Source organism: Jaminaea rosea (assembly GCF_003144245.1).
Source record: "Jaminaea rosea strain MCA 5214 unplaced genomic scaffold BDZ90scaffold_1, whole genome shotgun sequence".
Taxonomy (NCBI): Eukaryota; Fungi; Basidiomycota; class Exobasidiomycetes; order Microstromatales; genus Jaminaea; species Jaminaea rosea.
Genome location: NW_020289975.1, coordinates 740,904 through 752,271, shown reverse-complemented (window position 1 = coordinate 752,271; position 11,368 = coordinate 740,904). Strand labels below are relative to the sequence as shown.

At 58.8% G+C, this 11,368-nt stretch overlaps 6 protein-coding genes across 6 annotated transcripts; 3 read left to right on the top strand and 3 right to left on the bottom strand.

Annotated features, from left to right (window-relative positions):
* Nucleotides 1-66: 66 nt before the first annotated feature.
* BDZ90DRAFT_6553 (ARM repeat-containing protein) lies at nt 67-3,278 on the top strand. The gene has a single exon (XM_025509752.1). The coding sequence runs from the start codon at nt 107-109 to the stop codon at nt 3,044-3,046; it is 2,940 nt and encodes a 979-aa protein (XP_025364798.1). The 5' UTR covers nt 67-106; the 3' UTR covers nt 3,047-3,278.
* BDZ90DRAFT_6564 (hypothetical protein) lies at nt 3,088-3,636 on the bottom strand. The gene has a single exon (XM_025509754.1). It carries the CDS (start codon nt 3,445-3,447, stop codon nt 3,130-3,132), a length of 318 nt encoding a protein of 105 aa, XP_025364797.1. The 5' UTR covers nt 3,448-3,636; the 3' UTR covers nt 3,088-3,129.
* Nucleotides 3,350-5,428, bottom strand: BDZ90DRAFT_6568 (hypothetical protein). The gene has a single exon (XM_025509755.1). The coding sequence runs from the start codon at nt 5,246-5,248 to the stop codon at nt 3,623-3,625; it is 1,626 nt and encodes a 541-aa protein (XP_025364796.1). The 5' UTR covers nt 5,249-5,428; the 3' UTR covers nt 3,350-3,622.
* Nucleotides 5,429-5,905: 477 nt separating this feature from the next.
* BDZ90DRAFT_229206 (hypothetical protein) lies at nt 5,906-7,761 on the top strand. The gene is made up of 2 exons (XM_025504965.1): nt 5,906-7,459; nt 7,536-7,761. The coding sequence occupies exon 1, from the start codon at nt 6,354-6,356 to the stop codon at nt 7,263-7,265; it is 912 nt and encodes a 303-aa protein (XP_025364795.1). The 5' UTR covers nt 5,906-6,353; the 3' UTR covers nt 7,266-7,459; nt 7,536-7,761.
* On the bottom strand, nt 7,409-7,841 carry BDZ90DRAFT_257275 (hypothetical protein; the record flags this gene model as incomplete). The annotated part of the gene is made up of 2 exons (XM_025507936.1): nt 7,409-7,459; nt 7,536-7,841. The coding sequence occupies 2 exons, from the start codon at nt 7,839-7,841 to the stop codon at nt 7,409-7,411; spliced, it is 357 nt and encodes a 118-aa protein (XP_025364794.1).
* A 316-nt stretch (nt 7,842-8,157) lies between these two features.
* Nucleotides 8,158-11,289, top strand: BDZ90DRAFT_229205 (hypothetical protein). Its single transcript, XM_025504964.1, has 4 exons — nt 8,158-8,761; nt 8,840-8,913; nt 8,975-9,234; nt 9,308-11,289. Exons 1-4 carry the CDS (start codon nt 8,601-8,603, stop codon nt 11,009-11,011), a joined length of 2,199 nt encoding a protein of 732 aa, XP_025364793.1. The 5' UTR covers nt 8,158-8,600; the 3' UTR covers nt 11,012-11,289.
* The last annotated feature ends 79 nt before the right edge of the window (nt 11,290-11,368 follow it).

Below are 11,368 nucleotides of genomic sequence, written 5' to 3'. Positions count from 1 at the left end.
TCGCAACAAGAGCGAGAGCGGGAGCGGGAAGCGGAAGCGCGACTTTGGGCTTCAAGTTGGTTGGTTCTTAGCTTCCTTTGCTCCTCTCCCATTTGTGCTGCTCGTCATGACATCAACGCCCGGCTCGTCGGCATCGCGAGCCATCTCCTACTTCACAGAGCGGGCAGAGGACTATCAAGCCGCCCTCGTTGGAGCCCTCGGTGGCTCGACACCGGGAGGACAACATGGCGGCGGCCCAGCAGGAGCAGATCGCTACCTGGCACAAGTCGACGTTGGTGCAGTAGGCGACCAAGGGCTACGAGCGACACGCAACAAGCTCGAGAGCAGCGCAGAGCATGAACGCATCGAGGGTCTACGCATAGTAGTCGCCATGATCTCGAAATCACTACCTGCCGCCGATCACCTCTTTCCTTCGGTCCTCAAGCTCACCTCCGTCCAGTCTTTGCAGGTCAAGACGCTCGTCTACCTCGTCACGCTGCGCCTTGCACCTGCTCAACCAGATGTAGCACTCCTCTCCATCAACTCTTTTCAGCGCGATCTCGCCGATCCGTCACCTCTGATTCGTGGCATGGCACTACGCGTGCTCAGCAGCTTGGGAGTAAAGATGGCGGCATCGATCATGGAGATGGCAATCGCTCGCAGCGTGCGCGATGCCAGCTTCTACGTAAGAAGAATTGCGGCAGATGCAATTGCCAAGTGCTCTGAGCTAGCCCCTTCTTTGCTACCTTCATTGGTTCCGCACCTTTCGACTTTACTCGCCGACAAGCATCCCTCCGTCCTAGGTTCAGCACTCCTCGCCTTCACCTGCACCATCCCACATCGGTACGACCTACTCCATCCACATTTTCGCCGCATCTGCCACGCTCTGGTCGACATCGATGAATGGAATCAGCCTGCAGCGCTGCGGGTGTTGGCCAGCTACGCTAGGCTGAATTTGCCACGCCCATCAGATGAGGCGGGCAAAGCTGTCGAGGATCCTCGAGGAGAGAAGAAGGTGCCGGGTAGGACGAGATGGGGAACTGGATTGGATGCGGATCTGGAGCTTTTGCTGGCAAAGACGCAGCCGCTTCTTTCGAGTCGCAACTCGGCGTCGGTCCTATCGTCAGCCCACCTCTACCTGTCCCTCCTCCCATCGGCAAGCCCTACGCATACCCAGCTCATTCAGCCCCTCCTCCGTCTCACCCACTCTCACGCCTCGCAAGCCCTCGTTGCCCTGCACTTCGTCCGTGTCCTCAACTCAATACGGCCGGATCTCTTCGCTGCATCCTGCTCGGAGACAGTAGCCGCAAATTTCGTGTCCCTGACGACGCTCGCGGGAGAACCGGTGTGGCTCAGCATGGCGAAGCTTGATGTCCTCGTGGACCTGGCCATCGGCTCAAAACACAATGGGTCGGTGGAGAATCTCGCTCTCGACGAGCTCGAAGAGGCCGCATTGCACCGACCAGAGGCAGCACTCAAGGCTCATGCGACAGGAGCCCTTGGTCGCCTCGCCACGTCGGCGGCTGCGATGCGGGACGCAGCCGGGGCCGACAGCGTGATGGACAGGTGTACGCAGGTGTTGCTCGCGATGCTGAAGACTTCGTCTTCTTCGTCGCATACCGGAAGTAAAGGAAAGCAGAGCGCCTCTGGCGAGGGAGACAGCCGTGCTGTTCAGCGAGCAGTGGACGTGCTGCAGGCGATTGTACAGGTCAAGGGCTCAAGCATGACTGCCCAGACGGAAGGAGAACCATCCTCGAACAGCGACAGCGCGGCAGGCTTGCTCGTCTACACCCTCTCGCAGCACCTCTTCAGGCCCGACGTGCCCTCTGCCTCCAGCAGCGAAGGATCGTCTTTTTCGAGCAGTCTCAAACTGCTCGGCAAATCCTCTCTCCACGACACACAAGCGCGGGCAACCCTGTTCTGGCTTTTGGGTCAGTATTGTCAGCTGAAGGTACCTGTAGCTGCTCAGAACATCAGTGCTCCACTTGCGCAACAACCGCAGCACCGGAGCCTCGCCGAGACCATTCTTCCTGAAGTGTTGCGCAAAGCCGCTCTCAACTTCTCCGCAGAGGGACAGGAAGCCAAACTCGCTATTCTGGGGATGGGCGCGAAGTTGGCTACTTTCCTTGAGCCCTCCACCGAGGCGAAGGCAACGGAAACACCAATCGCAGTGCGTCACTTGTTCTCCTACATCCTCGACCTTGCACGGTACGACCCTGGCGTGGATGTGAGGGACCGCGCAAGGTTTTTGAGGGGCTTGACCGCTGGCCTTGAGAGCGGCGCGTCCAAACAGACTCAGGGGAAGAAGGAGGACGAAGAAGCGGTTGCCACACCTGGCGTGAGGCTGAGAAGGGAACAGGTACTCAAGGTACTCTTCAATGAGCGACCCGATGTCTCCACAGCAACGACCTCGCCTGAACAGGGCGATGTGGATGTCGCCCTTCTCCTGGATCCGGCCAGACTCGCCCTCTTGCCAGCGGGCCGATCACCGCTCCTCCGATCCTCGATGGTAGACAGAAAAGCGAACACAGTCGGACTCGGTCTCCCCTCCTGGACCTCGAGCCCCTCTGCCCTCCCTCCAGCCTCGGTACGAGACCACGTAGTTGCCGTTGAGCCTCTCGCCGCCCCTGCCTCTTTGCCCAGCAGCTCGGGCGCTGGTGCAGCTATAGGTGGTGGTGCGAGATCCCTGTCGAGCTCCGGGCACGCTTCACCAGTCGGTGGCGCTCCCACTACGGCAGCGATGATGGCTGCTCCGCCGCAGGGCAAGGGAAAGTACAAGGACCTAGACGCCTTTCTGGACGAGGAGAGTGAGGAAGAGCAGGAAAGCAGCGGTAGCGAGGACAGCAGCGAGGAGGAGGAGGAGGAGGAGGAGGAAAGCGAGGAGGAGAGCGATGAAGAAGAGGAGGATAGGCAGGAGGACGAAGATGAGAGCGAGAGCGAGAGCGAAAGTGAAAGTGAAAGTGGAAGTGAGGATGGCGATGAAGACGCCAGAGAGGATGGAAGATTCCTCGACCATGCTGATGGTCTAGAGGAGGTGAGACGGGCTCAGAGTGCATGGGCTGATTGAAGGGTGACGTACAGTTGGGTAGGAATTGCATTGCCTCTGTTCACCTTCTCTCAGTGGGGAGATTGAGTACCTACGACTTGCTGTCAGACAGGTGATTTACACGCGTGATATGCAGGCCACCCGAGCAAAGGCGAGTAGGTTGTAGGATGATCGGATTGGAAGGTGGGGTGTACGCTGGGAGAGGAGAAAGAGCGGGGGAACTGAGGACGAATGAGGTGTCGAAGGAAGAAAAGCAACAAGATGAAGGGCGCGCAAGGAGGTAGAGAAAGAGGATGAAGCACGCGGTAAATAGCTCTTCCACGACCCCGCATAATCGGGGAAGGTACAAGCACTGGTAGCTTTGGAAGAGCGAGCGCGATAGAAGGGGAACGGAAATGTTGCGAAATCGGATCGGAGGTCATAGGGTGGCGAAAGTAGAGCAGAAGGGTGGCGCCTTTGACGGCGACGTAGCTACGCTCACTGCGTCATGTTGAAGCCGCAGGAGGGATCGTGTCGATGTCGCGGTGTGTGTGGAGGGATCGAGGGTAGGTGTCGCAAGAGAGAGGATGTAGTGGTAGTGATGAGCTGACAACGGGCTTAAATCGTCGGCCCGCCCATCAGTCGAGCAAGAAGATTCTCGATAGTAGCCGATTTGTCCATCGTCATCGTGGACGGCGCTGACGACTTGTTGGCTCCGCTGCTAGCGGGATCGTTGGAGGACAGTGAAGACGACGAGTCAGCTGGCATTGCCTCGTACGACGACGAAGACCCCGGCAGGCCAGAGGAAGGGTAAGAAGAGCTCATAGGCGCAGGGGGGGCGGTTGCGCCCCTGGCTGAGCGAGGCAAGCCGACTTCGGAGGCTGCTGCTCCCTCCGCATCGCTGCTACCGCCGGCTGCCCGCCCACCCCCGCTACTGGTGCTACTCCTCGAGTCCTGACGCTGTAGCGCCGAAGACCTTTCCCTAATGCGGCTCCCGAACTTGGGCGCCGGCAGACTAGCCGCGCTGGGTGAGTTGTGGAAGTTTGGGCCTGCATAGGCCGCAGCGGCTGCTGCCGCTGCGTCGTGAGGAGGAGCGAGGTTGGAGCTCAAGGCTGGGGAGGAAGCGTGATGGGCCGTGGAGAATGGAGGGTTGGCGCGTTTCGCGGGAGTGGAGGGGCCGCCAGCACCAGGCGGCATGGATTGGATGCGGATGTGGCTCTTGCTATTTGACCCCGTAGATGCGGAGCCTGAGCCCGGCCCTGCAGCGAAAATTTCATCAAGGGACAGGTCGCCAGCTGCTATGTCCTGCGCGGCGCTGACCTTCTTGCCCCCCTTGCCAGCCTTCTTGCCGGTCTTTCCAGCCTTGAGCTCGCCCACACTGCTGGTACGAGAGCGAGAGCTCTCATCCTCACTGACCCCGCCAAATGTCTCTACGTCTCGCGCGTCGGCGAAGACGTCGAACTGGGGGCCGCGCTTGGCCTTGGCGGCTGGATTAAAGAGCTCCTGCTGCCAAGTGAGGGCATCGCTGCTCGCGGAAGAGGTAGATTGCTGCGCTTGCTTGCGCGCCGCCTTCTTTGTGGCTGCTGCGGAGATGGTCGCAGCTTTGTTGCCCGACGGCTGCGCGTTCATGAGCTGCTGCTGCCAATTGAGTGCTGGCTGGCCCTGCGCTGATCCGCCAGAGGAAGGCATCTCCCATGCAGCTGCATCTCGTTCAGGTGCCGCTCTCTCGCTCCTCTTGCTCAGTGGTCGTGATGTCTCCGGTGCAGAGCTGGAGAGATGGTGGATGGAAGAGGAAGGAGGTTCGGGAGTCGACTCATCGATTGCGACCGCCTTCTTCCTGTCCTTCTTCGGCTTTGCTGTGCTCTTACGAGAGACCGCCTCCTCCTCGAGCGGCTTGCTGAGGGTCAGCAGACCAGGGGTTGACTTCATTGCCTGCAAGTGCACCTCATCGTGCGAGGGCAGAGCCTTCTTGGATCGAGGACGAGGGCTGTTGCTACCGCTGCCCTGCTTCTCCTCAGAAGAGACGTGGGTCGCCTTGTGACCGCCTGCAGCCCCAGACTTGTTGTTGGGTCGCTTGGCTGCGGTCTTAGGCTTTGCGATGGCGCTTTCTGCCATGCGGTGGTTGGAGGAGGATGCGGTAGACTTGGAGGAGTGGTGGGAAGAAGCAATGGAACTGGCTCTAGAGGGCGGTTGTTGATGCAGGTTGGTGGATTGAACGGAGCTAGGTCGCATCGTCGCAAGCATGGTTGTCGGTCGATAGAACAGAAACTTGCTGGGAAGTCTTGGTCGATGGTGAGGCCACTGGAGAGAAAATGCTCTGGTGGACAATTGGTGTAGAGATACAGCAACTTGGGTCCTATGCAGCGAGATACAGAGAACGAAGCGGCCGTGAGTGACTTGTTTGACCAGATGTGAACAGAGTTGGGAGGGAAGCGTAGATAGCTAGCCTCTGAGAAACGTCGTCGTCGAGGCCTTTGTTGAGACCGTGTTTGCAGGAGAACTCGGAAGAGGAGACGATGCTTTGGGGTCGGATGGCGTCGAATGCGGGTGTGACGTGATCGCGATTTGATAGTGGCGGTGGGCGATGTCGCAGAAACAAAAGCTATTAGCCGCACCAATCAATGGCGTCTGAGTGAAGAGGTAGGAGCCTGCGTAAGAGTCGAGGAGCTGGCAGTAGTTCGATCGTGAGGTTATGGAGACAAGGTCGAAAGCGGTCAGTCGAGGTCGCACAAAGGCGGACGTGCAGGCGAACGGTGGGCGGTGGCCTCAGCGTTCCACGGGGGCGGCGGCGGCGGTGGCGGCGGAGCAGAGGGGCACGAAGCGGAAGCGCGGCTGCAGAGTCAAGCGCGTGGCGACCCAGGTGGCAACTGAGGCAACAAAGAGCCGCCAAACTAGAGGTGCCAGCATCGTCCTGTCGCCGTCATGGTCAGCAAGCAACGATCAAGAAGCACTTTATGCTGCGTAAAGGACAAAGGGGGTCCTCCAGGGGAACCGTGATACCATTTCAGAAGTATCGAGTATAGCAGACTCCAGGCTGCCGAGGTAGAAAAGGCACTAGCAGAGCTGGCAGGCCATAGAGCCTGATGTGTGTGCGTCTCCAAGCCAACTTCATCTCGAGCCGCCAGCCACCTCTCCTCTCGTCGTCCTTCTCATCGAGTCTCTCTTCATCTCGGCCCGCACTCCTTTCGTCCATCCCTATCAATCCGTTCATCGCTCCCTGCTCACTTCGCATGCAGCCAAACAGATGGAGCGACGACGAGGCCATTGACAGCTGCGAGAGGTCCGAGCGTCGGATACGAGCTCAAGACAGCGTGATCTCCTTCAGCCGTCGAGAGCGGCAGAATCAGATATGAGCGAGAGCATCATGGTAGAGGCGCAAGAGCGTGCCCCCTCCCTCTCCACCTCCTCAAGTCCTGCGCACAGCTTCTTCATAGACATGGATGAGCCCGCTTCTGGCCCTAGCACGCCTGTGGCCTTTAACGGCATCCTTCCTCCATCCCATCCTGTTCGGCTGACCACGCCTTTGGCCAACACATCGGACGACGATGATAAGTACGACGACGCTGTAGACATCCAGGAACCCTCGCGGCAGGAAGAGTCAAAGGAGGAGGCATCCTTTGCGCTAAGCAATCCGCCTCTCGATGCGGATCGCACTCTGATTCAACAAGAGCCTCCTGACAATACAAAGGAGCAACGACCCGAAGCATTGACTCTGCCGGCGTCGCCGCCGCTGCTACCGCAGCACAGATTCACCGGTTTCGAGCCCACCGTCAGGGACAACGATCACAAGGCCACGCCTCGCGAAGACCTTCTCACACCTCAACTCGAAGCCAATCTCACGCTCCTCTCGCAACACGATCAGCTCCGGCAAAGGTTCCTCGCGTTCGCTAATGATGCTGAATGCGCTGTGCGGAGCAAGGACCACGCTGTGCTTCAAGCCACCGTCAGCGAGCTCTCCCTTCGTGTGCGCAAAGTATCAGCCATTTTCGTCAGCCTCACTGCCCAGCTCAACGAGATGAGCGCGCAAAGCGTGGACAAGGATCTCGGCCAAGCCCAGAAGCGCCTCAAGGCGGAGCACGACCGCATATTCAGCGATGCCGCCTCGAAGCAGCAGCCAAATGTCGTAATCAAGGATGGACTGATGTTGTTGGACATGCTCTTGCGTCATCTGGGGGAACTCTCCGCAGAGACCGAGAAGCAGCTGGCAAAGGCCACGGAGATGGTGCGCAGTCCCCGCTTCCAAAATACCGGAATCAGCTGAGAGGAAGTAAGGCTGAAGAGGAGAGGCAATGGCAATGTTGACTGAGGCGCATGTAAAAATGGCTTGCGAAGTGATGGTGATGTCATTTGCTTGTTGGAAACATGATGCAGAAGAGAGGTCGTGGCGCTTATATCCATTCCAATCTATACCAGACGCTTTGATGATACAAGCGATGGTGAGAGAGGCGGCTCCGGCTGCGGACGACAGAGTTGTGAATACACTCAGCTTGGTGCCTTCACTACGATTGCCGCCTTCATCACGCCAACTCACCTGCTCGGCATCCCCTGCAAATGAGCTGCTGTTGTTCCCCTGTCCCCCAGCTCCATGACTAGCCGCAATGCTCGAGTGGCTCTTCCCATAGTTGTTGGACGTGCCAGACCCACCGCTCTTGCCCGACGTAGCGCGATTCGAGATGGCCTCTGGCGAATGGCTCGGATCGCGATGCAGAGAACGTAGCGATTCCTTCTTCTCCTCGATGTGAGAGGGCTGGTTGACCGTCTTAGCCTTTGCGGGAACACCGTCCCCTTCGTGAGAAGCTTCTGCGTAGGGCTTGTTGATGTTTGAGGGGCCGGCCATTGCTGCGATAGTGGTTGAGATGCGAGGTGTAGAGAGGGAGAAGATTTAGAGCGTTGAGCGAAAGTGGATGGACGGACAGCGAACTGGCCTATTCAAGGGTCCAGGTCACGGTTGCTGCGAAGTTGGTCAGCCAGACCTCCACAGCGGCGACGCCCGCGAGGCCAAGGTTCAGACTGACGCCGGGCTATGGGCGCACGCAGCGCGTGGTACAGCGGTGCTTTGACGGCTCAGGAATGCGACGCTGGGTCCTTGAGACATCAATGCGGTCAAAGAGAAGGGGCCGCGAGCTTGTCCTCTCCATCTCATCTGCTTTGCTCTTTGTCTCGCTATCGTGACATCGAATGGCCGTTGACCACCAGTGAGACGTGGACTCGGGCGGCTCGCTCGCGTGGGCGCGGAGTTGTTCGGGGCTGCCAATTTTGAACTCGTCGCGGCGGTTTCCTGGGCGGACAAGCGAAAGATGAGCGGGCGCATTAGGAGGCAGACAGACAGAGCGGGTGATGCGGGAGAGCGTTGAGCGTGAACGAGTCCAACACTTTCTCACCTTCGCTCCCTTTTCCTCCACGACGAGTTCTCGACCTCGCCCTTCGATACCCTGCTGCTGCGCACATCATCGCGCGCGCTCGACTACCCGGGCTGCTGACGACCAACACCTCTCATACGAAGAGAGCACGAACGCCAAGATCAAGCATACCTCGCCGCTGACGACCTCACCTAACCCCAAGGAAGCTCCCGTTGCCCTCGAACCGCACACACACCATGGCCAACAGCAATGGCTTTGCCGAGGCACAGGATACCCTCCGAGATGCACCTGAGCATCCATATCTGTCGCAGCCATTCCTCTATATCACTGGCCTTGACCCGCAGATCGATGATCGAGAGCTGGCTTCGGAGGTCTTCTCGCATTGCCTACCCGTGAGGTGCGTACGCGCGACAAGCCGCCACAGGAGGGGTAGATAGCTTGCAGCTTGCTAACTGAATTTTCTCCACGTACACAGACTCAACATTGATCGCAATACACCTGCTGGCCAGCTTGCATCGGGCACAGTCGAGTTTCAGAGCATGGAGAAGAGTGAGCAGCAAACAAGCGGCGACAGTATGCATCGCGCTTACCACGTCTCCTTCCCCACCAGCCGAGCTCGCTCTAGCCACAGTCCGCAATGTCAGCCTCCGCATTCGACCAGTGACACACAAGGAGCCTGAGCCTGCTGCCAAGCCCCGCCTTGTCAAAGGGCTGCCTCCTCTTACAGACGACACTGCCGTCTACAATCTCTTCCGACCCTTTGGCGCCATTGCCCGCGTTCAGTGCATCGAGACGAATCTTCAAGGCCACTATACTGGATTCAAGGGTATGGCGAACGTTGTCTACTACAATGAAGCTGATGCGATCAAGGTGGGTGCGAGCGGGTACGCTCCATCTAAACAGTACTTGTACTGACTACGCCTCCCTTGCTCTCGCTGCACAGGGCCAGAACCAGCTGCACTGCCTCGAGATCAGTGGCAAGCTCATCTCCGTCGCCCCCGATACCTCTCGCCGACCGAGCGTAGGCGATGCGCCCGGGGTCGGCTCCAAGCTGAGCGCCCGTGCGCCATCCTTTGTCCCCACAGCCTCCTCCGCGCCAGGACAAGAGTTTGCCCCTCTCTCAGGCTCGATCGACCCTTGCAATCTCTTCTGCAAGAACCTCTGTCCCAGCATCGACAATTCCGAGCTCTTCTCCCTCTTCAAGTCCTTCGGACATATCACCTCGGCCCGCGTCATGCGCGACGACCAGGGCAAGAGTCGCGAGTTCGGCTTCGTCAGCTACAGCACCCCCGAAAGCGCCACGGCAGCCATGCGGGCTCTTGACGGGCAGCAGGTAGGAACTAAGGCCATCACAATCCGCGTTCACGAACCCAAGCAGGTGCGCGAGCAGAAGCTGGCTCGCATCTTCAGCGGCTCAAGCAGTGCGGGTAGCGCAGGTGGTGCAAGCAGTCGTGGCCCCAGTGTCAGCCCGTCAATGAGCCCTCGCTCGCCTGTCTCTCCCAGCAATTCCAACAGCAACAAGGGCTACTTCACTTCTACACCCATGGGCAATGAACAGCTCTCGGCCAGCACGACGGCCACCTCTGTAGGGGCGGGCGCGTTCGACGAGATCGAGCTGTCCCGCATGGAGCCCACAGAAAGGGACGACATCATCATGACGGAGTTTATCAAGCGGGCACGAGAATTGCCTGGGCGGAACGATGACGATGATGTTAGGACAATCGTGAAGGGATTGGTAGGGTTGAGTTTGAGCGAGCAGATTGGGGCACTTAATGACTCGAAGGCATTTGAGAGGCACGTACGAGAGATCAAGAGGGAAGAGGAAAAGAAGGAGCCCGCTGCTGCCGACACACCGAAGCCAGCGGCGGTGGACCTGCCTGCCGAGAAGAAGCAAGCGCCTGTAGCAGCCGCTGCGACCGAAGGGCCGGCAGCTCAAGTTAACGGAGCATCGACTGTCGAGCCTCTACCCACTCCGCAAACAGAGAAGGAGCGTCTCGTACAAGCAGTTGTCAAGCTTCTGCCCACCGCTTCCCCATCGTCAGTCGACGATATCGTCGAGCTTCTCGTCGGCTTGCCCAAGAAGGAGCGCGCGATGGCCCTTTTCAACGGCGACTATCTCAAGACAAAGGTTGACGCGGCGCAAGCCATCTTGCAGATGAACGATGACGAGGATATTGGTGCTGCGAAGTCTGAACTCGCCAAGGAGGGCGCCAGCACCGACAGAGTCACAGCTGCCGCCGCTACGAAGCCTGCGGAGCCCACCGCATCCGCCACTTCTCCAGCCGGCGGCCCCACCCACACTCTCGCCTCCCTAGCGCGCCTCCCCTGCCTAGAGATCGTCTCCCTCGCCCGCGCCTCTCCGACTTCACTCCCTGTGGCCCCCGTCGACCAAGCTGTTTGGTCGTCCACAGACGCCATGATGGACCGCATCCTCTCCGAGTCTCGCGAAGCCGAGCGCAAGCAGAAACTCGGCGACGTTCTCTTCAAGAAGATCAAGGGTCTCGGCTTCAAGGGCGCGCCCAAGATCACTATCAAGCTGTTGGATGAAGAGGATCTGAGGAGTCTGGCGCATGTCGCTGAGAGCTTCCCGGAGGTACTACGGGAGAAGGTGGGGGTGGTGCAGGAGGAATTGGGGTTGAAGAAGTAAAGTGAGGGATGAGAGAGCGCTTGAGCCCGGCCATCGCTTTCGAGATATGCTGTGAAGATCGATGAGCCTGGTCTACGAGCTCGTGTGCACCGTCGTTACCTTTCATTTCGTTCCAACCAGGGCAAACACGGCATCTATGTTCGCTCTTCATTAGCCCTTCTTCCTTTCTTCACCTGGGGCCCTCTGGCATCCCTCACCATGTCACATCACATCACATCACATCGTTAGCCCAGCCCCTTCGTCGTCATGCCAATTGAAGAGCGCGAGGCTGGTGTATCTTTCGTTTGCGGCGCTTGCCTGGCAGTAGCTGGGCCAGGTCGACCCCCATCAAGAAAGTGATCGAGGCTGCCGTGAGAC